Source organism: Paroedura picta, chromosome 5 (genome assembly GCF_049243985.1).
Source record: "Paroedura picta isolate Pp20150507F chromosome 5, Ppicta_v3.0, whole genome shotgun sequence".
In the NCBI taxonomy this organism is placed as follows: domain Eukaryota; kingdom Metazoa; phylum Chordata; class Lepidosauria; order Squamata; family Gekkonidae; genus Paroedura; species Paroedura picta.
Genome location: NC_135373.1, coordinates 90,164,991 through 90,191,180, shown reverse-complemented (window position 1 = coordinate 90,191,180; position 26,190 = coordinate 90,164,991). Strand labels below are relative to the sequence as shown.

General features: G+C 42.1%; 1 protein-coding gene across 7 annotated transcripts in view; it reads left to right on the top strand.

The window, feature by feature from the left end:
* The window catches only part of MGAT4C (MGAT4 family member C), a 399,470-nt gene that overhangs the window by 206,765 nt on the left and 166,515 nt on the right, over window positions 1-26,190 (top strand). Inside the window, exons 1-4 of one of the 7 annotated variants that reach the window (XM_077338972.1) lie at window positions 7,277-7,538; window positions 11,361-12,276; window positions 12,798-12,878; window positions 13,118-13,374. The exons of 2 other annotated variants lie outside the window; for them this stretch is intronic. Coding sequence is in view for 2 of the 5 variants with exons in the window: in XM_077338968.1 (XP_077195083.1) it covers window positions 19,625-19,676 (52 nt within the window). In the remaining 3 variants the exon portion in view is untranslated. Of the gene's footprint in view, window positions 1-7,274; window positions 7,539-11,360; window positions 12,277-12,797; window positions 12,879-13,117; window positions 15,298-19,560; window positions 19,677-26,190 lie in introns of those variants that run through there. 4 more of the 7 variants (XM_077338971.1, XR_013231234.1, XM_077338968.1 and 1 more) reach the window with 4 other exon arrangements.

Here is a 26,190-nt window from a genome sequence, read left to right as displayed (position 1 = left end):
CATTCATGAACTGCCACAAGTTGCATTAAAATTGATGCAAGTTTGTGACAGTTCTTCAGTTTGTGAATATTCCTTCATAAAACACAAACATGTTAATAAGCCAGTTTGTGCCCATTCCTAATCAGAACAGTTATGAAAATCTGCCAACTTTTTAGCTGTTTACTTTTCTACAAACTTTGAGGGAACCCAGTTTGGGGAGGTGAACCCTTTCCCAGGCACTATTTTCACAATAAGGATTACCACCCTTGCTACTAATAGTCCTATAGAAAGGAAAAGACTGGGAACTTATCAAATTAATTGAATGAAGTGACAGACTAGATATGATAGCAATATTTTTGATATTTATACATTTACTCATTTGCATGTGAAGAAAGGAGCATATTAATATAGAATAAAATATAATCTTTTTCTGTTGTTGAAACACCGTATGATAATAAAAGTTTGTTGGGGTCATGTAGCATATGTTATAAAGGGAATTAATAAGACTTGCTGGGGATAAAATTAAATTAGAAAAAAGAAAGTCTAGGCTGAAGTGATAGGGTCAAACCCTTGCAGCCAAGTAAATGAAAAGAATGAAACAAAATGCTAATTTTGAGATGACAGAGTTTTAATAGTAAAAACTTTATTCAAAGATTGCATGACTTTAAAAGAAGATATCTCAAAGGCAGACAGTGGAAAATCTGTTGTGAAGTAACGAAGAAGAGGAAAACTCATAGGTTATACTGGTAGTACTCAAAATTGCCAAGGCAACCTGGCAAACTATCCTGTCTTGTGAATGAGCAATATTTTTCGACTTTCAAACACTATATTTCCCAAGTTCTAGGACAGGAATTAGAAGAACATTTTGTGCCAGTGCCAAGATGTTGATTACAATTACTGTGTTCAGTACCTTTGCTCTTTTCATTAAAATGCATTATTTTAATTTATCATCTCTATTGCCAGCTTGGTGTAGTGGTTAGGAGTGTGGACTTCTAATCTAGCGAGCCAGGTTTGAATCTGCACTCCCGCACATGCAGCCAGCTGGGTGACCTTGGGCTCACCACAGCACTGAGAAAACTGCTCTGACTGAGCAGGAATATCAGGGCTCTCTCAGCTTCACTCAACCTCACAGGGTGTCTGTTGTGGGGAGAGGAAAGGGAAGGCAACTGTAAGCTGCTTTGAGCCTCCTTCGGGTAGAGAAAAGCGGCATATAAGAACCAACTCTTCTTCTTCTTCTTCTTCTTCTTCTTCTTCTTCTTCTTCTTCTTCTTCTTCTTCTTCTTCTTCTTCTTCTTCTTCTTCTTTGTCTTGAAGGGGTGTGGAATGGTACAGGAAAGCCCTATATTCTCAAATCTTGGAAGTTAATCTGTGTTGTTACTAACCATGAAGAAAGTGGAAGGCAATGGCAAACTGCTTTTGTTTAATCACTTGCCTTGAAAAATTCTATGCGGTTGTCATGTCAGCTATCACTTGATAGCACGTTACATACACAGACTGTCACAAATATCTCCATTTCAAATTTGTTGCCCCATTCCGCAAACTGAATCCATTCCCACCGCTTAGAAGCAAAAATGACAGGTTTAATGGCTCACAGCTAACTAAATCTAACAACTGATGGGCAGACCCAACCCACCATTAGGTTTAAATTGCTGGCAGCCATTTCACCTGTTTTTTTTGTTTGTTTTTTAACCCTGATTCTAAGTGGAGGGAAGCAAAACCAACCAGTGACATGGGTTGCAGCCTTTTCAATCTGACAGCGGAGTTGGGCTGAAATGGCTATCAGCCATTTTACTTCCCCTTATTTGGAAAGTCAGTTTGTGAAATGGTTCACATCCCTTTCAATCTAACAGCAAGGTGATTTGGATTTTAAATGACTTAAACAGCCAAACCAAACAAAAATCCAGTAAATGTTCAGGGAAGGCACCTACCCAAACATCAGTTTGGGGGCTCTGAATTGACCCAAGTTCATGCTGAAATTTGGCTCATCAGTCAGTTTGTGCCTATTACTAATCCTGAACTATCAGCCTTTGTACATATATTGTAATTATAGTTTGTAATCCTACTTGGGACAATGTAAAACATTTGGTGACAGAAAGTAGAAAACAATGTATTCCATTTTCTTTTGTTCTTTAGACAGAATTATTATTTACTGTGTAGCCTGAACACACTGGAGGTGCATAAATTATATTTAGTTAATACAAAATATCAAGTCTCTCTCTTTTTTGTGAGAAAGTGGATAATGTGGGTAAAAACTTCACAGAACTGCATTAAGTGATTTCCTACATGTGCTTTCAATTCAAGTGGTCAATTGAATAAAATATCTGGCAATGATTTCTGTAAAGTAAAACAAAATCAAGAATCCAATGGCACCTTTAAGACCAACAAAGATTTATTCAAGGTGTGAGCTTTCAAGTGCAAGCACTCTTCCTCAGACCCAAAAGCTCACACCTGGAATAAATCTTTGTTGGTCTTAAAGGTGCCACTGGACTCTGACTTTGTTCTGCTACTTCAGACCAACATGGCTACCCACTTGATTCTGTAATGTAGTTTGCATTTGTGGTATCTGGAAGACATATGGGCTTCAGCAGCCTGTTATTTAAATTTTTTTGCAGTTCAGGCAATTAAAAAGTTGCCAAACTACACAGATTTTTCAGGGGGTGCAGTTTGTGACACCTAAGAATTCCAGATTTTATTTGTCGTTCCATAGAATCATGATGACATCATGAAACAGAAATTTGGGTGTATAAATTTGCCTCAGGAGTTCTTGAAGGCACACCCCTGATGGTTCGGAATTTCCATAGCTGATGTTTCCTCTGATTGTAAGATGACAGAATTTATGTTACGCTAGCCAGCATTAATACAAAAGCAGACATTTGCTAAGTGGTGTGTGCTTGTCTGATACCCTCTTTTTCTGGAAAATATTCCAGATTATTCCAGCACTGGAGCATAACACATTTAAAGTTTAATTTTTTAATTCACTGTAAAATCAGGCTCCAAAGAAGTAGCAGAGATACTCAAAGAATAACAAATGATGGCACTGCACAGATAATTAAATATTTTCTATTAAAGCAGATAAACAAACAAACAAACAAACCAAAAAAACACCCAGCTTTTGTTAAAATAGAAAAAGTAGGAAAACACATGCAGTCCAGAATTTAGCATTTATTTATGTACCAGGTAAAGGGTTATGGAGGACATTCCAGAAGTCAGTCACCATAAGTTTGGCCAGTCATTCGTAGACTCCCATCTCACTTATGAAGAAGCAGTTGCTTTGATGAACTTTTGTGTAAAGGTAAAGGTATCCCCTGTGCAAGCACCAAGTCATGTCTGACCCTTGGAGTGATGCCCTCTAGCATTTTCATGGCAGACTCAATACGGGGTGGTTTGCCAGTGCCTTCCCCAGTCATTACCGTTTACCCCCCAGCAAGCTGGGTACTCATTTTACCAACCTTGGAAGGATGGAAGGCTGAGTCAACCTTGAGCCGGCTGCTGGGATTGAACTCCCAGCCTCATGGACAAAGCTTTCAGACAGCTGCCTTACCACTCTGCGCCACAAGAGGCCCTGAACTTTTGTGTAGGCAGGGCTTTTTATGGTGCCTTGGTCAATTAGCCTTTAAAAACAAGCACTAGCACTTCAAACTGAGCCTGGAAACCAATTGGGAGCCAGTGAGGTCCTTTAAGTACTGGCAAGTACTTCCTTACAGCTAACACCACTCACAAGCTTTCCTGTTTCCCAACTATCTTTAAAGGCAGCATGAGAATCATCTAAAACAGAAGTGGCCAGTGCATGCATGACTGTGGCCAGAAGTACAACATCCAGGTCAGGATACACCAACCAATACTGAAGTAAGCCTAAATATCCATTAATCAGAGAATTCTCAAAAGCAACTAGCTCTTAAAACATCAACACAATCAAGCGCTCAACTTAAGTATCTGAAGATATTCTTTAATGTTTTTAAAAGAAAAAAATAGTGAATTGCTAGTCTCCTCCAATGGATACTGCCTACCCTCCAGTTTCTCTTTAACTTTGAGGCTACTGCCATGGGTGGAGAAGTCAACAAATAGAAAATTACCAGCTCTAGGAAAAAAAATTAAGAGGTACTTTGCAGGGAACTGCAATGGAGAGCAGAAAGAGAGATAGTGATGAAACCTGAAGCAGGGTTCAGTGCTTTGGGGAAAGGTGTCTAGTTGTGTTGATAATCCCAGTGGATAAACCCAGAACAATTAAGACAACCAAATGTTAATCTTTCCTCAAAGAACTTGTGGCTTGTTTCCCAGGCAATGGGATCCAAAGGACCATAAAGTGCCCTCTTTAGTTCTTGGTAGATTGACAACCTGATGCATAAAGCCTTACCTCAAACTGATTAATTATTTGTATATCAATCTTAGTCTTTTCCTGGAGTATTTTATTTTAGGAAAGAATCCAGAAAATAAATGGCGGCGTGTTACTGAAAAGATACAGGACTTGGACTGTTCTTGTGAAAATCACGTTGAAAAGGGAACTAAGAAGTGGTGGTTGAGGGAAGCAAGCCACACACTGAGATTTTGATCAAGAAAGGCGCTCTGCTTGCTCTTGCCTATTTATAGCATTAAATTTTCAGAGAAATATAATTTATACATGTGATATGCCTAAACAGATTTTACTTCATAAATAATTCCTTTACTCATGACTCATATCTCCTTAGCAATTACTGGGCCTTACCTTTACCATTAATCATAGGAAACCAAAATCGGCATTCCCGTTGTCCAAATTCATCTTTCTGATCTGTAATTCAGTTTTATGTCATTTTGCATGGCAATGAATCTTTTCTTTTCCTATATACATTTTCATCTGAACTCCCATGTTTTGAGGCAGAAATAAATGAGGAGCAGTTTTCACTTTGGCCTAAAGTACGTTTTGACTAATAGGCTAGTGTCTGCATTTCCACACAGAGCGGCTGTTTATTAAATTCACACAATTTAATCTCTTGAGTCTGCGTAACATTGTGGAAGGACCACAAGGCAAAGGCAGAGTTGTTTATCAAGTTTATTCCCAAACTCCTATAATACAATTTTCCACCTATTCTGTGTTAAACTCAAGGATTTTTTTCCTAGAGAACAAAAACTATTCTTAGGTATTATAAAAGAAACTCTGAATTCAAAACTAGATTGAGTGCATACAGACTTTATTCCTCAGAGATTTGGTTTTAGATAAATAAAATGGTAGCAACAGCGGTCATAGAAGATAAACATGTATGCCAGGTCCACATGGCCGCCTTCAGGGAATCAGAGATTCTGTTGCTAGATCCAGTTAAGGAAACTCCAGGAGATTTAGGGATGGAGCTAGAGAACTCAGTGAGGTTCAATGACACAGAGTCTACTCTGCAAAGCATCCATTCTCTCCAGGGGAGCTGATCTTTGTAGCCTAGAGATGAGCTGTAATTCCAGGAGATCCCCAGTTCCCAAGTGGAGGCTGGCATCCTTATGAAGCAATTTGTACAACTAATAGCATAGTCTAAACAGATTTATAAGCAGATTAATGGATATGATTGGTATAACTCTTTTTAAGACTGAGAATTACTTTTATCCCCTTCCATATACCACTTAATGGTACCTATAAAGATAATGAGATGAAGACCATGCAATTGCAGACAATATTAAATTGGGAGAATCATAATACAGGATGACCTTGATAGGCTTAAGAAGTGGGCTAAACTAAATAAAATGAAATTCAATAGGGACAAATGTAAAGTTCTCCATTTAGTAGGAAAAACCATATATACCAATATAGGATGGGCGAGAATTGTCTTGGCATTAGTATGTACAAAAAGAATCTAGGAGTCTTAGTAGATCATACATTGAACATGAGTCAGCAGTGTAACTCAGTGGCTAAGAAGGCAAATGGGATTTTGGGCTGTATCAAACAGAGTATCGTGTCCAGATCAAAGGAGGTGATGGTACCGCTTTACTCTGCTTTGGTTTGGCCTCACTTGGAGAACTGTGTTTAGTTTTGGGCACCCCAATTGAAGAGGGATGTTGACAAACTGGAACGTGTCCAGAGGAGGGCAACAAAGATGGTGAGGGTTTGGAGACTAAGACGTATGAGGAAAGGTTGGGGGAGCTTGGTCTGTTTAGCCTGGAGAGGAGATAACTGAGAAGGGATCTGATAACCATCTTCAAGTATTTAAAAGGGTGCCATATGGAGGATGGAGCAGAGTTGTTATCTCTTGCCCAAGAGGGATGGACCAGAACCAATGGGATTAAATTAATTCAAAAGAAATTCCATCTAAATATGTGTAAGAAGTTCCTGACAGTTAGAGCAGTTTCTCAGTGGAACAGGCTTCCTCAAGAGGTGGTGGGTTCTTCATCTTTGGAAATTTTAAACAGAGGCTGGATAGCCATCTGACAGAGAGGCTGATTCTGTGAAGGTTCAAGGGGGTGGCAGGCTAAAGTGGATGAGCGATAGGGTTGTGAGTATCCTGCATAGTGCAGGGGGTTGGACTAGATGACCATGGAGGTCCCTTCCAACTCTATTTATGATTCTATGATTCTATGACCAAGGAGTCTTCCTTTGACCCAAAAAGATCTCATGTTAGTACAAGTTCCTGGTGCTGAAGCAGGCAGCTGCCATTAAGAGAACAGACCCCCAAGATTCAGTCTAATGGTTAGAATTAGTGCACAGTGTTTAAAAAGAAAGCCCAGCCCATTCAGGGTTTGCTTTGAATTTCACATTTTGAATGTAACACTGTTTCATAAATTATTTTGCCACTCAGTATTATATGCCATACACGCAACAATATTAAATGCCTGTTTGCAGACTAGCTGAATCCCCGATTTTATGTTCAAAGAATAGTGTATTGTTTGTTGCGCTTAAAAACGTCGAAACATCTATAATACTAATGCTTGCTTCAGGAAACTTTATGGTAATTATATCTCTCTCCCTCTGTCTTTTGACACGTATTTATCAGTAAGCCTGAGCCATAACAAGAGACAATGTAAGCCCATTAAAGATGAATCCTCCAGATGCTGTATTCATTAACCTTTCCTTTAATATCCATTCTGTACAATATTTTGATGATTATTGTCATTTAGTAAACAGATTATGAAAATGCAATTCCCCGAGGCTCTAATTTAATAATTTAGGCACATTTGTTGTTAGATTCTTAAAAAAAAAAATAAAAAGTAAAAAATCCTGTCTTCCTTCTTTAATCAACATGCACCTGCTGTTCCTTCTTTTCCAGAAGGGAGAGTCCTGTCTCTACCGTCCTCTCCCCGAGTGCACAGTGATCCACGCTCAAATTTGCAGCTGACAGTTTAGGGTTAAGATATGATTCCAGGTAACAGAAGCCAATGAGAGTACACCCAGTTGATGTCTGTGACATCATTCTACAGTCAGAGTACATAGAACAGCTGAGGTAGCTCCCAGCTTCAGTACCAGTGCCAATATGATGGATGTTTACATCTCTTCATTGAGATCCAATTATTCCTCGTTTGTGTGAGGCCCAAGAATCACTCAAGCTGCCGGCATGCAAGAAGCCCTGTTGGATGCAGCTGAATGAATTGGTTTCTCTCCTCCTGTGGTAAGAGCATCTTCTGCTTTACCTTCCTTCTAAAATAAAATAAAGGTGTCACATCAAACCTGTATTGAGAAGGAAATGTTTTTTATAATTCAGGGCTTTTGCTACTTGAATATGTAAATAGTAGCTTTGTTGGGGGAAAGGCAGTTATTGTAAAAGGGTGTGTGTGTGTGGGGGGGGGGGGGGGAGAAACACGTGTATGCAACTGAGCCAGTTCTTCTCGCAACATAAAATGGCATAGCTAGCTGATGGGTGCTTTGCTGAAGATTTAGCGGCAGGTTGACGAGGCTATAACTCCGATCAATAATTTACTGCACTTTCCTCTTTCTTCAAGTAGACATTAAGCATTTGGGGAAGAAAAGCATGTGGAGGAAAGGTTTCCGTGGTGTGCGAAGGTGTGCTGAGCTGTAGAATCTGACACCAGATAAAACTTTTAAAATGCTCTGTGATAGTTTTGCATTGGTGCTTTAGTGACACAGATTTTCACAATTCTTGAATAAGTTGCAGTTGTTTCTTTCTTCTGTGAAGGAATACAGAACTGGGTAAACCATGGATTGCACAGTCTGAAACTAGTAATCCCACGCCAATCTCCATTACAATTCGAAAAGGGATAATTACTTTGATACAATTGTGTCCATCTCAGGCAGAGCAGAGCTTCTGCGATCATCCTTTGTGGGGCTCTGCTTATATCCCCTCTGTATGTTTTGCAGGAGAGTCAGCACATGTAAAGCTTCTGAACTGATGGGGAATTAGAAGATTAGCAGTGACACTGACTCCAACAAATCAGATACAATAAAGAGTTTAATTGACTGAGGGAGTTGAAGGGCTACTGTATGAACAATCCAATAACTGGTTTAAATAGTCAAATAGTGTACATAATGAGACGTGCTAAATAACAGGCTGGAGTTAATTTAAAACTGATGACAATTATTTATATGGGAACAATTGGAGTCCATGAAATACCAATTGTTTAAAAGGTAGTTGGCTTCTTGCAGTAATCTGTGAGAGCACAGGAAGTTTTTTGCAGCTTTCTGAGGGTACATCTTTTACAACTGTGTTACCATTCATCTTCTTTTCTTTGATTTGTATCAATGAAGCAGTAGCTTGGCAGTATTATAGCTTGAGCTCAAGTGTTACTTAAAAGATGATGGGTTTCGGAGCGGTCCTGTATTTCCCCCCTTATCTTACACCGACTTTCACAGCAACTCAGACTACTTACCACTTTTGAGCTAGCTGTTTTTGTACATACATGCCCAAACAATGCCACACTCAAATGAAAATGGCAGGAGTGTTGTAGAGAGCTTCAGATTACTGGGGAACTTCTATCACTGAACTTCCTTTCTGTGACAAAAGTGTTCTTGGACGATAAATTCAACAAGCTGAGAAAGTGAACTGAGAAGTGGGCTGAATTTTGATGTGTAGTTTGTATGATTATTTTGTTGCTTTCCCTGATTCCAGTTTTTTCCAGTGTGGTAAGGCAGGTATGTCCTACTTCTATCAGGAAAAAAAACACCTTGAGATGGCCAGGGGTTACATGGCATAATACCTATTGGCTATCACACTTAGTGGTAGTTTTGGTACTCAGTGTTCATCCAAACTCTGCCCACCTACCAGCAGTGGTCCTATCCCTCATTATCAAGTTGAACTCATTACTGCTACCAGCCCTTTTGAAGGAAGAAGACTGTGATTGTATTGTGTCCCAGATGTCTGATGGCTATCAGCACCAATATGAAACTGATATGTCCCTCAAACCTTAGAAAAAAACAAAGAAAAGAAAGAGGCTCCCTGCTTGGCTCCTCTCCCCCCCACCCCTGCAAGAAAAGAAAGAAAGAGGCTTGGCTCCCCCCCCCCTTCTGAACTACCCTAACCATGTGCAGAAGACTTTCCTGTTTCAATGGGGAGGGAGGGGGAGAGGAAGACCTGAGTTCAAATCGATCTGAATTCAACAGGATTGAGAATGGAATAAGCAAAGTAAGTGCAGACTGTGCTCTAGTCGCAAGCATGTTGCTTATCAAGAAAAGCAAGAGATGAGGTTGATCTGCTCCCCTCGGGCTCATTTTGGAATAACAGTGCCATCCTAAACAGAATTGCACCCTTCTGAATCCATTAACTTTAGTGGACTTAGAAGGACTCTGCTTAGGATGGCACTGTTAGTCTTCCAGTGGGGGCACTGTTACACTTTCATGCATTATTCCAGGGCCAGTACACAGTTCCATGCAAATCTGAAGCTACTGGAGTTTTTGTTGTATTTAGTTCTTATAAAGTATGCTATCGGTTCTGGTAAGGCCTTGGAGGACGAGTGTGTCTCATGGCTTAAGTGCCACTCAGTGTTTAATGCCCACTCAGGGTGGCTGTCCCACCCCTGAGTGCTTCCTCCTCCAACTGGCTTGCCTGTCTGTCCAGCCTTCCATTCCCCACCCTGACCACCCCCTTCTCCTTCCCTCCAAGTCTCAGATGCTGCAGATCCCTGCTATGTGACAGCTGCCCCTGCTGGGGGGTTCCCTTCCTGGGGCCTCCAGCCTGCAGCCTTTCCAGGTCCAGGGGGCAGGGAGAGGCCATCCACAGAGTTCTTCCACTCCACTCCCCCAATCTAGCACCCATTGTATTCCTGGATGCAACAGGCTTGGCCCCTAGTAACTAAATAAAGCAGCTCCAGCAGTATAATACTTCTGGAACACTAGCAAGTTACTGCATTTCCTCTATGTGAAATACAAATTCAAAGTACTGACATGTCAAAGGTTTATTCTAGCCCTCTGGTTTATAAATCAGGATTCATCTATTCACCAGCATGCCCTTTCGTCCTTAGATAAGTTATCAGGATGTGCCATAATCAGAGAGCATATTTGCTGTGAAAATGGTATATTTTGAGATAATAGATCTGTTCAAGATGAATCACGCAAGTAGACTATCCCACATTCTTCTTGGCATAGCTACATCTCTGACTCCCCTATACCCATTTCTAATACAGTATAGAATTCCTTCTCCATATTTAATGTATTCAAAATTATGAGTTGGATCTAATGACTGTTTCTGTTTAGACTTTATGATGGAAAGAGTCTTCCTTTTCTGAATGAAGCCTCCATCAATCAGTGGAAGAATCTGCACTAAGCAGAAGGGAATCACTAAATGCAGCCTAATGTGATTAACTACTTGACTGTGAATAAAATTAATCAATGGAGTCATTCCAAGGTACTATAATTGGACATAGGCATATGACCCAGGCACCTGTTTCTAAGAGTGTCCTGCTGAGTTTAGTGTGATTTGCTTCTGATTAAACATACTTAGGGCCTTTCTGCACAAGTAATAGTAGCTTGATACTTACCTTTAGAACACGCTATTTTTAATTATTATTATTTTGCATGTTGCCAACATTCCGCCTTCTCCCAGCAGTAGTTTCGCTACATCCCTGGTTTTATTGCAAAAGTTGGGGAATCGCAAAAAATGGATTCTCCAAAAAAGAAGTGGTAGCTGGCTGTGAGCAACCAGCAGTCCTCCAGGCAAGAAAATGTACAAAGTCAATTTAGTGGTACAAGGATCTGAAATATGTCCCGCCCTCACTCTCACCTCCCTTCTTCTGGGATATGGGCTTGCTTTAATTTTTTTAAAGGGCAGAAAGCCTGGAGCAACTAATAGGCGAACATACATCTTGCCTTGGTGGCGGTATTTATATTGTGGACAAACAAATAAGGGTGTTATAGGCGCTGAAATAGTTCCTACCAAGATGTCTTTTTACCTGATAACTGAATCAGAAAAAAGTTTTGACAGCTTTCTTGGCTACATTTCATTGGCCTAGTATTATGAACCCTCCCCCACTTTATTTTGCAGTTTTCTTTGGGCCCACACAGTAACTCCAGATGTCTGTCATCCTTGTCCTTTAAGTCAGACTACTGGTTTTCCTTTTTACTTTATTTTTTTTACATTAACACGCGTTTAAATGCATACATGCCTACACACCCACAATCAAAATGGAGCCAGCCACATGATTTGAGGCCAAAGGAAACACTGCCACCAACACTTGAATAAAGCACATGATTCCTTTTCTCCAGTGGAAGCATCCTGCTGAGATCTCCATCCAATCAGGAGTTTAGAACTCTCTTCTCCCTTTTGAAGCAGGAAAGAATTAGAAAAGGAAAATCCTCCCATGGAACTCCATTTTCTACCTGTAGCCACCAGAACAAAAGGGATTCCACCTCGCAGTCATCTAGCTTTTAGGCACCAGCAGAGGACCTACATGGAGGGACACAGAGATCCACAACCTTCTTGCAATCTTTGCAGAGGCGAAGATCCAGGACACTTAAATTCCTCCCACCAAAACCAGGAAGTGTTTTTGGAGGTGGCTATGAAGATGTGTGCCCTTGGCCATAACAGGACTGGCCTTGAGTGCCATTCCAAGATAAAAAACATGAGGGCCAAATATTTCCAGTGCATCAACCATAACAAGCAGTCTGGTGCAGCAAGAGTAACCTGCCCGTATTTTGAGATACAGCAAGGCAATTATGAGGAGTGGGATGGTGATGGCAGACCAAAGAGGGTTCGAAACAGCCTAAAGATCAAAAGAGTGAAGGCACCTGAACAAAGCAGACAGTCACAGCAGGAAGGTCCAGAAGAAGGACCCTTTCCTGGAAGTTTCTCCCACGGCTCCAGCTGCAGGAACATGGGTTGGAGATGGTCATCCTGGACCTCCTGGTGAACATTCCTGGAGAAGAAGAAAACATATTTCACCAAACTCTCCTGGCATCAGGTAAGCTTGCATCTTGGGGTTTGTGTGCTTAGCTGTCTGCTACATTGATAGGTAGCAGGCATTTAAATGCTTACTTGTTGCTTCAGGGTTGCTAGGCGTGGCTGCCTGAACCTTTTTGCATGTGCCAGTAGGGCATGTGGCACCTGGGCAAATATACTCTCAGTGAGGATTTATACATATTTGTGCTTTTGAATCTGGATTGGGTGGAGGTGCTGCTTTGGATTGCTTGTGATTTCTGTGTTTGTTTGCTATAGAAACACAGGTTTCTGAGGAATCCACTCAAGCCTCCCAACAGGAATCCCCAATGCAAGTTGAAATCAGGGAAAATGACTCCTCTTCAACAGACATAGGTGGATCCTGTTCATGTGTTAGGAGGCTGGATTCAGTTTATGAATCTTTTTCTGTGTACTGAAGAAATCTACCCCCAAAGAACACTGCTTGCTTGCTGCACTGCTTATATTGACACCTGTTGTTAATCTGTTGTCATAATCAAACACCATGTCCATTTTTTAATTCTGCAGACTACATCCCAGACCCCATGACACCGCAGACACATGCTCCTTGAAAGAATATAGCCCAACTGGCTCAAGAGATGCCTACTGGTGAGTAATATTATTTAACTTATGTCTTTACAAACAGGTACGTGCGTGGGAATTGGGGGGGGGTGATTGCACATGGCTGTTTCTCTTACAGGGGATATTGTTTTCTCTGTAAAGGGAAGAGGGGTAGTCATGTGCTGTGAATCCTACAAGGAATGTTAATTCTTGCAGAAAACTTTGTGGATAGCTTTCCCTCACAATATACAGGAGCAATTATGATTCTGTTTTTTGTTTGTTTTCAGTTGAGGCTTCTGAGGCAGAGGAGGAGCAGGAGGAGGAGGATGTTCCTGCACAGCAGATGGTGGTACAGGAGCAGGTTCACAGAGGAGCCATGTCAGCAGAGGACAGGCTTGCACGTGAGCAGAGGAGACAGAGATGTGTCTTCCTGCTTACCAACATAGGCCAAAGGCTCCTTGAGCAGGCAGAGGAGGACATGAGATAGTCACATACACTCTGGGAGTTGATGATGTCCTGGAAATGTGAACAAACTGTCATGGAGGTAGAGAATACAAGGGAGGAGGGCAAACTAGTGAGGGAGATTTTCGTTTCTTACATGCAAGAAAATTCTGAAATTCTTAGAGGGACTGTTGACTCGATGAATAGAATTGGAGGACTGGTTAGGAGAGTGGTTGTCATAATGGAGGCAAAAGAGGCCAGGGAACTTCAAAACCCTCCAAATCTTGCCATGCTACAAAACAGGCAAGTAGTACAGGAGGCTGGACCTCTCACACCTTCATAAAGTCAGGCAACCCAGACTCTGAGAAGGGTGTCAAGGGGAAAAAAGGAAATTTAAACCAAGAACTACTTATTCTCTATCATAGGTCTCTCTCTACAAGCCACCACCCACAGGTTTCTTATCAATAAAATTTTGAGTGACACTTGCATTAACTAACTCTGTACAACCCAGAGCCAGGGCATGCTAAAAGGCTTGGGTAATGTTTGACATTAAGCATGTTTCCTGTTGTTTGTCTTGTTTGTTATGTTTTTGGTTTGCTTGTTGTGGGTGTGGGGTTGGTTTGGGTAGCAAATAGTATGTACACAAATACAGGAGTCAATGTTAGAGAAAGAATAAAGATGTGAATTTATCAATCAACAACAATACAAACTTTCCTCTTCCCTCCAAACCTTTCCCCCCCTAACAAAACAGTCTCAACCTTGACTTTCTCCCCCATAACAGCTATTAGCCCCCCTTTCTCCCGCTGCTGTTGCAGTTTGTTGACTTGTCTTTCCAGCCTCCATATAACTCCTGCAGTCCTCTTTTTCCATACCTCCAGAACGTCAGTTGTTTTTTCCAGGGTGTGCACTGTGGATTGAACAAAAGAGAAATAATTAAATGAACTGGTTTGAAAAAAAACTGCTCAGACACATTCATGTAGTACAGAGGGTTGGCAAGTTACCACAGGGCTGTGACCACACGCTTCTCCATAGAGATGGGTATCCTCATGCAGGTCTGCTGGTGCTCTCATGAAGCATGTTGATGATCTCATTGAAGGTTCCCTTGGACATCCTGAAGTTTAGGATCCATTGGTCATCACTCCAGTTGGAAATGACATTATCCCACCAATCAGTGGTTCTCTTGTCCACCTACATCTGCCTCGGAAAATGAACCTCAGCTAGAGCTTGCCACCTTATTCTGGTTGCCATGCAAGCCTTCCTTGAGTAATGTTGCAAGGCATGGATGGTGATTGCCCTTTTGTGGTTACCCTTTTTCCTGATTCTAAGCATCTTGGCTTAAAGCCTCATCTTTCATTTTCAATAAGGTAGCATGAGCATGTCTAGCGAGGACAAACAGCTGAGAAATCAAGACTAGAAGGATATTCTCCATTGCAACATAGATCAATCAGCAAGCAACCACTGGAAGCAGACAAAGTGCAATGATGGACAGGTGTGCTTCCTGGGACCTTTATTCAGGTGGATTGTGGGAGTGTCATATGGAAGTGTGTTTAAGCACCAAGTGATATTGCATCTCCAAAAAAAATCAATTAAAATAATGCTTGACAAACCCTGTGTAGCAATGCATATTCAAATATGCATTTATACATATCAATCTGATTTTTAAAAGGGGAGGGGAAGAGGATAGTAGAGCCTGAAGATAAAATGGGACTTGATAGGTTGTGGAACTTGATTGACAACTACAGAGTGGGTGAAACACAACAAGCAAGAAGCCCCTTGCTCTGTATTCCAGCCAAACTGGAAGAAGGTGGGGAAAACTAGACGCACTAAAGCCAATGGAAAGAACAGAAGATATATAAGAACACTGGTATTATATGGAAAGGAAAAAGTGTACAATTAGTGATAACAATTAAAATACATGGTTTCTGTTGCTGGGCTATATGGAGCCTGATCTGTGGCAGGGCTGTTGAGCACCTGATTTGCAGCAGGCTCGGGAAGGTGCCGGCCTAGCAATGTCTCTCTCTCTCTCTCTCTCTCTCTCTCTCTCTCTGATGCTTGTGAGCAGAGTGTATCTTCAAAGCCTGAGTTGATTCTTTCCTTACTGGAAGTCAGGTGCAAGTCAGTTTGGCTCATCCAACTCTTAGGGATAGTTTAACCATTCTTTGACTTGTAGCCATTCTGAGTTCTTGAGTTCTAACTAAGTTTTGCTGTGCATGTGCACCCTTGAAGCCAGGTGATAGAAGCTTATCCTCTTTCTTCTGTAACTCTGATTTGTCTTTTAAGATGTACTTGTAAGTAAACCTGGATCTCTCATATAATTTCTTAGGGAATTTCTGGGAATCTATGGCATCCCTGGCCAGTGCCCATTAACAGAAAGCCATAGTACAAACTTTCCTCCAGGAACTACATTCTTTGTCCATTGATGCAGAATGGCTATTATATCATACTGTGATATATACTAACATATAATGATTAATACATAGTTGTATGGATGATAGGGTTGCCAGCCTTTAGGTTGGGCCTGAAGGTGTCCTGGAATTGGAACAGATCACCAAGCAACTGAGATCAGTTCACCTGGACAAAATAGCAGATTTGGCAGCTGCACTGGAGCATTATACCCCACTGAGTTTGCACCACTCCCTCCAGATATTTCCCAACCTGGAGTTGGCAACCCAAATAGATAAATGTATTTTAAAATGGATCAAACTTCTATGATCTTTTCATGCTAAAACCATTATTTATTTAGTCTGATTCCAGGTAATATGCTTCTCTTTTTGCAAATTGTTAGTCAACATGCCATCATTATTTGGGCTACTCCACCCTGGGTCCAAAGGCAGTGAGCATCTTGCTGTCTTTTTTTAGACTAGCCTATGCCTTGACTGAACCAAAAAATGCCAAGACTTATCATGCTGACTTAAGATTCAATAAACTTAGTTCCCCAATAATCCCTAATGATTCAGGACACCATGGGTAAGAAGCAAAGAATCTTTATTCTGCTGAGGAATAGGAATAGGAGGAGGAGTGAACATCCCAGAGGGTATAGAGTTCAATGAGATCTTGGGCAAATGAGAACAAGATGCAATTCAATAATTGCAGGGTTCTACATCTGGGTCACAAATATGAGAAGCATGCATGCTGGAAGGAAGAGACACTTCTGGGTAGCAGTGTGTGTGAAAAAGATATTGGGTTACTCGTGAACTGTAAGCCTCACTTCAAAAAGGATATGGACAAAATTCAGAGGGTGCAGAGTACAGCAAAGCAATGAGGATGATCCAGGGCCTTATGACCAAGCCCTATGAGGAAAGGTTGAGGGACTTGGAAATGTTCAGCCTGGAGAAGAGGAGGTTGAGAGGAGACATAACTGCTGTCTTTAAGTATTTGAAAGGTTGCCACTTGAAGGAGGGCAGGGAATGGCTCCTGTTGGCAGTAAAGGATCATAGAATCATAGAATCATAGAGTTGGAAGGGTCCATAAAGGCCATCTAGTCGAACCCCCTGCTCTACGCAGGATCAGCCCTAAGCATCCAAGAAAAGTGTGCATCCAACCTTTGCTTGAAGACTGCCAGTGAGGGGGAGCTCACCACCTCCTTAGGCAGCCTATTCCACTGCTGAACTACTCTGACTGTGAAATTTTTTTTCCTGATAACTAGTCTATATCGTTGTACTTGAAGTTTAAACCCATTACTGCGTGTCCTCTCCTCTGCAGCCAACAGAAACAGCATCCTGCCCTCCTCCAAGTGACAACCTTTCAAATACTTAAAGCCCTCTCAACCTCCTTTTCTCCAGGCTGAACATTCCCAAGTCCCTCAACCTATCTTCATAGGGCTTGGTCCCTTGGCCCCAGATCATCGTCGCTCTCCTCTGTACCCTTTCAATTTTATCTACGTCCTTCTCAGGTGCATTTCATCTGGCCCAGGGGATTTGAACTCATCCAGTGCAGCTAAATGCCTCTCGACAACCTCTCTATCCATGTTAACCTGCCACCCAGACACTATCCTTTGGCTACTGCCATCGCTAGATGTGCCTAAACCCTTTGACCTGTGGGAAAACAGATGTAAAATAGGCACTAAGCCTTTCTGCTTTCTCTGTATCTTCCATTAGAGTTTGTCCATCCACACCCAACAGTGGGTGCCTCCTTTACTTTACGTTTGCTCCTCACATAACTGAAAAATCTTTTCTTGTTACAATGGGCTTCCCTGGCCAATCTTAGCTCACTCTCGGCTTTGGCCTTTCTGATGATTGATCTACAGTGCCTAGTAACCTGTAGGTACTGTTCTTTAGAGCTCTGTCCTTCCCTCCATTTCCTGAACATTTTCATTTTCTTTCTTAGTTCCTCTTGAAGTTCTCTGTTCATTCAAATAGGCTTCTTAGAGCTCCTGCAGTGTTTTCGCAGGATAGGACATGCAGTAATGGTTTTATACTATATCCAGTAGACTGGTACTGGATACGTCTCAGGGAAAAAATGTTTACAGTCAGAGTAGTTCAGTAGTGAAATGGACTGCCTAAGAAGGTGGTGAACTCCCCCTCACTGGCAGTCTTCAAGCAAAGGTTGGATAGATAGCATGGATGCTTTAGGTTGATCCTGCATTGAACAGGGAGTTGGATTAGATGTCTTGTATGGCCCCTTCCAACTCTATGATTCTATAAAAACCACAACATTAATTTCCTCTGTTTTGTCAAGTTCAGTGGAAGATCTTTCTGATGTTTTGGCCATAATTGCTGCCTTAATGCTGTGGCCTATTTCAGCTTTAATTGTACGGGGGATAATAGCATGCCCTTCAGATTTTGAATACAGTACAGAAAGTGATATCAGTGCAAATATAGGTCTCACTGCACCAAAAGTACAGTTGGCAGTTTCTACAACTGTATCAACATGTTTATTATCATGATTACTACATTTGTTAACTGCATGCTCTCAGCCAGCTGACTCGCGGCTGAGCACTTGATCAGTAGATTTATCAGAGAATAGGAATCAGATAAGTCCTGTAGCCATTTTCTAAGATGAATATTATTGGTAGCAAAATGATAATTCTACTTCGTGCATTGTGCATGACATGTACTTATTTATTTAAATCATTTATTAGCTGACTCCCTCACTTGTGGAACCCAAGGTGGCTTGGAATATAAATAAAACATCATAAAGATGTGATAAAAGTCTGTTTTAAAACTCCAAATAGGAGTGCCAATATAGTGAAAGATAAATCGGTAAAAATGCTTTTACCTGTTAATGCTTGCCAGGGCACCATGGTGACTGAGAAATACCAGTACTTAATATATAGGGAAACAGTGGTATTTACAGTCTCCATCCCAGTAACCTGAACTGCACCTCCCACAACCATTTAAAAATGAGATAATTTCTTTTTCTCTCTGAATATCATTTTAACCACATTACATAGCGGACAATTCATTTATGATAAACAGTATTGCCTGTCATACTGACTTCTTAATAGAAGCAGTTTTATCTGCTATAGCAAGCTGGCTCAGGAGGTCTGAAGAAATGAGGTGGCCTTTTCCTTGTTTTCCTTCCCCCCCCTGGAAACGGTATAATTTCTCAGAAACAGTTAACTAGGCCTTGGTGTCCACTTCTTGTTTGGTCATTTGTATGTAGACTGAACTCCTACTCAATTTTCCAACACTAGTTCTAAAAACAAAAGGATACACAATGTCATAACAATATTCTTTGATGAAGCAAATTCTATAAAAATACACACTCACACACAAATAATGGTTAATTGTACTTGTTCAGTGTAGATTCAAATGAGTAGCTGTGTTGGTCTGAAGTAGCACAATAAAAGCAGAGTCCAGTATCACCTTTAAGACCAACAAAGGTTTAATCAAGGCGTGAGCTTTCGAGTGCAAGCACCCTTCATCAGACTATGATCTTCAGTGTAATTCATGTATAGATTGGGAAAACTGGGAAAATAATTTTGCCATGAATACTGTCATGGGCCGCTTTATGAAAGCAGGAGAAATGTTTAAGATGTTTGATGAGAATTTAATATTAAAAGTCATGCCCAAACTCTGTTCACAGTTCTTTGCTGGACAATATAGTGACAAAGTTAATTGGTCATAATACTACAGAGGTTAGAATGCTACACTGGTTGAGCAGCACTTGAGATTCATAAGAGTGGGGTTGCTACACTTGACTGTGTAGTGTCCTTTTGGGTTGAAATATGTTACATGTGTTTTGTTTCTGCTTTGAGTTTGTTTGGTATTCTCAAGAAGTCATTACCTACTTGAAATTTTCAAGTTCTAAGAAAGTATGCTTCTCTTTCTCAATATTTCTTTAAGAGGCTTCGTCCACTATGCTTGTGAATTGGATCCGCTGACAAGTTGTTAGAGGAGCAAAACAATCCTATGCAGAGTTTCTTCAGGTTCATCCAACTGTATTCACTGGACTTACCGTACAGTAAGAATCTGCGCTCTCTTTATTATGTTTGGGTGCTTATCATCATTGACTGGCAAGATGTACCGGGCCAATAAAGACGCGAGCCGTGATTGGCATGAACAGGCCACAGCTTTATTAACAATAACCAGGGGTTGGCCTAGCATGAGGTGTGGAGTAACCCCCGCGCAGTCGTCTGACTGCTGACTTAGGCTCAAGGGGCGCCCTGGGTCCCCCTTCCTCCCAGCCGGGAGGAAGGATCCCTTGCCCCTTGTAGCCCTCCCTGGGGAGAAGGCAAGTTCTGGCTGCTGGGCGTTCGCCACATGCAACCATCCCTGCCTCCTGGCTCCGAGCCCCTGACCTTCCCAGCCGGGAAAGGCCGCACTCGTTATCGGCCGATCTCTTAAGGAGACCCCCCACCACAGGTCCCAGTGCGCAAACTGGTCCCTGCTCCATATACTCCACCTCGTGCCCCCTTTTCCGCAGCTGTGACAATTAAACCACCTCCAACCTAAAGGGCGGGCGGGCTGTCCTCCAGCTCAGTCGCGGCAGAAAGGGCGTTCCCCAGCCGCGCAGCTCCTTTTAAGGTGCCCGGCCCCCTCTCTGCCGCGCTGGCGCTCTCAGCGCGATGACGCTCCCCTGCCCGGCATCGTCGTGTCTTCCTGCCCCTCCCATCCGCCGCGTCAACTGCGGCCCGCGCCGAACCGCGGCCGCTCTTTGTCAGTGATGGCAGATATCTTTTTTGTCTTTGATACTTTCTTTCCTGGGAAACAGCATTCTCCCTTCCAAATGGATCCCTGTAAGGAATCAAATGCATTCTCATCCAATCACTATTGGAGACAAGTCCCAAAGAAGGAATATTTAATGCCTGAAGCTACTGTTCTGAACCAGACATCTTCAGAGGAATGAGAGACCCCACCAACCAGGAACTCCTTAAACAATAGTAGTCATTAAGGAACTCTGCAGTGCATACCCAGCATGGAGACATGGGTCCCGTAGCTATTGGATGATAAGTTTATAACTTATATACAAGTTCAGGTTTGTTGTTTTTTTAAAAAAAAAATCAAACCATTTTCAGTGACAGATCAGGAGGTGTTCTGCAAAGGAAGCTTTCTTCACTTTTTTAAAGGAGACATAAACCACAACAAAGAAGAATGGCAAATGTGGGATATTCAGCATAAAACTATACATATGTAACCACATTCACACAAATTAATAAGCAGCTGCCTCACTGCATGTGGCAATGACAAATAGTTTACTAACACTCAGCTAACAACAGAGCAAAGACTGAATTCAGTGGCACCTTTAAGACCAATAAAGTTTTATTTAAGGTGTAAAGAGCACTTTACTCAGACCAATACAGCTACCCACCTGAATCACCAGTCACTCATACTTTTTAAAAGCCCATTTACTATATCAAACAACTTCACAGAACATGCATACAGACAGTCACATTAACCAAATATTTCCGATATTTTGGGTACAAATTGGTGGGGGAGGAATGCCAGAGCACTTGGCTTCATCTGATAAATCATATCAAAGGTGGCAGATTTGAATGGTTCACAATTAAAAGCATTCTGACATTAAACTTGCCACCAACTGATGTTCAGATAAATCCATGGAAATAAGTTCACTCAAACCAATGGAGCTTCCTTCTAACAGTGCAGTCCTATGTAGTATGTGAGTTAAGTAGTGTCAAATAGCTTTCAGTTTATAGAGACCCTATGAATTGACATTCTCCAAAATGTCCTGACATTATCAGTCTTGCAGCTGAGGGCTGTGGCTTCCTTCACTGAATCAGTCCATCACAAATCCATCGGAGTCGATTTAGGACTGCATTCTAAACAGCCTATAATAGGATGGCATTCCAGTTCTTTTTGTAGTGTAGTTGGTCTGTAGCTAAAATAATTTCTGCTGCAATCAGCACATGGAAGACGCTAGTCCATAGGTTCAACTATGGGGGCACATGCATTAATTTTTCAGATGCTGTTATCAGTCTCCTGATCCCACACAATGCTAGTTATTGGAAAAAATATATATAGATTAATGACTTGGAATGCAATAAAAAATTAATCATTTATACTTGAAGTTCTGGGAACCAGTGGCAGATCAATTAATATTAATGCCAAATCAGAAGCCTGAATGGAGAAGGATTGATTTAAACTTTGAAATTTGTGCTTGATAATATAACTGAACACAGAAACTTAATTGAATCATAAGTATGTTTTAACAGCTATTCAAGATAAATGAGATAGCATGGAATAATAGAAGTGAATCTGTTAGTGGTTACAGATTTGTTCTTATACAGATTGATGGCAATTGCAGCATTAAGTACAGAACTGTTTAATATTCAGATGTTGCTTTTACAAAGAAAAATTAGGATTTATGTTGAAAATATGGATAGGTAAGCATGTCCTACCATGATATCACCTGTGTCCAGTTTCTGCAATCATACCTTCTGTACTGAAGTTCTTTAGGTCTCAGCATTGCGGAAGATAGGACAGCTGCTAGGGCATGGCAGTGACGCAGGCTATAAATAGTGCCATGTGCAGACCCCTTCCCCAGACCCGTTCCTGCCCTGCCGCCACTTCCCACCACACGAACACCCCCCCACATACACTCCAGCACCCACCCGCCACACGCTAACCCCCCACCCTTCCCAGACCCCTTTCCGACCTGCCGCCGCTTCCTGCTACATAAACACCCACTCAACCACACACTACAGCACCTACCCTCCGCCCGCTAATCCCCCCACCCTCCACAGAACCCTTCATAACCCGCCATGATGCCCTGACAACCACCCGCCGCCTCTCCCCCAGTCCCCGCACTTCACAACCCCAGCCCAACTCACGCTTCCCCTGGCTGATCCCTGCTCCCCGTTACCGCACTCACCTTCCGCTGGTCATTATACACCATGCCCCTCTCTTCCCTTCTGGCTGCCGCCGCCGCCGCCAGCCAGTGCTCCCTGCACGCCGGCTGGCATGCCGGAAAAGTGAACCAGGCATGCGCAGACTCACGCGCATGCCTGGTTACTCACACCAACACCCCGATGCGGCCCCGGCACCCCGCCCCCCAGCTGCAGCATGCATGTCCAGACTCCTGAGCATGCGTGCTTCCCATCTCCGTCGCCCACGCCACCACCCCCTCCAAGCTGCACCTTCCTCCAGCAGCTGCAAGTCTATGATAGGAGGACCTCACCCTATGCCCGCACTCTGCCCATTTTTACAAATGGGCTTTGTTCCTAGTTTGTTATAAAAGAACAAGCAGAGCAATAGGAATTTGTATGTCTTACAGAAGCAAGATTCTCATAAGATAACTCATGTTCCTGATTGTAACTGGCAGCTGGCAACAATCACATGAGCGTGACAGATATCCATGATCCTTACCATTAAGTCCTTTTGGTTTGGATGGAAGAGACTGAATTAGGGATGCTCAGCTTTCTACAGTTCTGATTCATGCCATAATTGCCAGTGATGAATCAACCCCCGCAGTCGTTGATGGCTGATCATATTATGGTGATTGCAGAGAACTTCTTCAGTACTGGCGGGGCAGCTGCACTAGCACAACAGAACATATGTGGATGCAGAAGGGAGAAGTGGACTCTGGAAATTGTTTTTCCCCATGGCTACTTTAACACCAAGGATTTTTTTTTGTTCCTATTTGGGAGTTGAAATGTGCCAGAAAAAAAAATGGGAGGAGGGTTTGGGTACACTGGACTTCTAAATTATTAGTATTTCCTGATGTTCCTGACTCTCAGTACTGATGGGGTATAATATTTGGGAATTCTGGATTCCATTATGCCCTATGGGGATAATTAAAGTCAATGGCAAATCTGTCCTGGGTTATATTCAGTGGGAGGAGGGGTTTGAGGTTGAGGCACCAGATTTGTAGTGTAGCTGCTAGAGCGGCTAGAGCTTAACCCCCCCCACACACACACATTTCAGAAAGATTGGGGGGGGGGGCATTTTTTACAAGGCCAGCAGCAGAATTAGTGCTACTGTGGCAGTGTGAAAGGTCAAATATGAGAATCTCTGATGTAGAAACTCAGGGGTGGGCCATTTCTACAAGGACAGCAGAACCAGGGCAATGTATTAGTATTAGTATTAGCAGCAGACCCCAGTGCCATTGTGGTAAATGCCATATAAACAGGGCTGACAGCAAACACAAGAACATGATCCAATGGAGGCGGAGGAGAATTCAAGGACAGCAGAACCAGTGCAATAGTGCTCAGAAGTGGGGAAGGGCAGAAATAGAAGAAAACCTAAGGCAAAAGCCCCTCCAGACATACACCAGGAAAGGAAAAGTAGAGCAAACCTTCAACAAATCCTAACCCCCCCCCCACAACTCCAAAAAGGGAAAAAGAAGAAGAAAACAGCACAGGAGAGAGACAATTCAAATAAAGTAATAGATTAAAAAAAGAAGAAGAAGAACAAGCCAAACTCCACACACAAGCCCCCAAAAAGAAGCAAAAAAGAATGAGTTAATCAAGTTTTAAACCAACTCCAAAAGTCCAAAGCCAAGAACCAAACAGAAGGTAGGAAACTTTGGCCTCCTTCACATACACAACCTACCATCAGGCCCAAAGAACCACAAAACTCCACAAAAATAAAACCAAAGGGAACAACAACAAAAAAAAGGTGCAAGGTCTCTTGGCAACACCCCCCTCTCCAGCCTACCTACCACTCACCAAGCCCAAAGAACAACTAACAGTTAAATAAGAAAACTTAAAAAAAAACACACACACACACGCACAAACTGTTATTCCTTCAAATCAGTTGCTGTCTTCACTCTTCTCCAAGCAGGCATTATCTGAAATTCACAGCAGAATTTCCTAGGCAGCGGGAATCAGGATTAGATCAGTGGTTGATGCCAAGGCCCATGCACACTCTCCAAACCTCTCTCAGCGATGAAGTCTAGCTCAGGAAGACCCTTATTTTTCTGCTCTTTGTCCATGCACTGAAAATTTTCAAAAAAGAACAAACTTCTGTGTTTGCTGTGCTAAACAGCAGTGTCCCCCTAAGCTGAAACCCTTTTTGCCAAATTGCCACAGCACCTTCTCTACTCCATTTCCTCAGGAAATGGGTGAGGAAAGCAAGGTAGTCGCTTAGTTGGACTTCACATTTGACTTAGTTGGACTTCACAACCTTGCAAGTTGCAAACCTACAATGTAACACCATTTACAAAAGCATTGCAATTGTAGGCTGTAAGGCACAATCTCTGCTTGAGATGTTTTTGCCACTGGGCTGCAGAAATGCCTCTTCCTGCTTCCTCCTGTTGCCCTGGATACCAGAACAAAAGGCAGGAAAGAGCCCTAGAGGAGAAATGAAAGTTAACTTTATAGCCCTTTAAACCTCTCCACCGCCAGCTATTCTGTATAGCCAAATATATCTACGAAAAGCCCTAAAAATTCAGCTTTATTTGGAATCAACAATACTGGTAACTAGTCAGATTCATTGATCTGTATTTGACTCAAGAATATTCAGAAAATACTATTAAGGCGGTTGAAACCTCACCTTAATATGTGAAGGAATACTTTGCGGTTTTATTGTACCTTTAACCATAATAACAAGCAATACCTTTTTATTAATCAGAGGACAGGCTATTGCCAGACAAATGAATGCAGCGCAAAACTGACACAGTGAAGTCTTCAGTAATGTTTAATGAAGTGCTCAAACAGTGATCTTTAGAGTTAGGAGCATTAGAACAGGAGCGTTCCTGATCTCATTTCTGAAATGCTAGAGGATATGCCTCTTTCTGTCTTATTATGGTGGAAATAGGGGGGAGGGGAATAGCAACTGGAGGACAGTGAGGCATGTACTGGCTTGACTTTTAACAGTGATGAGAAAAACACACACTTCTCACAGAGAATTCAGCAATTTCAAAAGCTCTAAGGTCCTTTTGTATTTCCAGTAGGAGAGGATGTCATAATTATGATGTTCTATAGAATTATGGTCTCCATTCTATCTGGGTATGTCTGGGAACAGACTTAAGAATAAAATTTGGAGGCAAGGCCAATTTACAGTCAAATTGAGGTCCATTCCGCACAACACGCAATGTAGCTAAATCTGAGTGCTATTGAAAAGCGCTGTAATAAATAGCGGCAGGTCTCGGTAATGCACGCAGTTGTTTTTCTCGGGAAAAAAGGTTCTCCCACTAGCGCTGTTCTCGTAATTTCCAGTCTCACCGAAATCGCAACAAAGGAGGCGATATTTTTCCGCGCTTCCTCCCGCCCCAGGCCATCAATCAAACAGAACAGCCAATTAACTGTTGCGTTCATACTTTCCTTTAAAAACTGTTTTTTTTTAAACCCGAAAACACCTGTAGCAACATATATTTGTTCATTCAAAGACCTTTTTCACTGGCGTGGGAGCTGGCGCTTAATCGTTTACATGCTATTACAGTTTTTTTTTTAATCCCCCCCCCCCCCTGGAGCAATTTCTGGCTGAAATTAGGGCAGTGTCGAACCGGGGGCCGTATTGTGCTCAGAAACTTTACTGAAAATTGCTTGTGGAGGGATTTCAGCCAAACAAGCATCGCT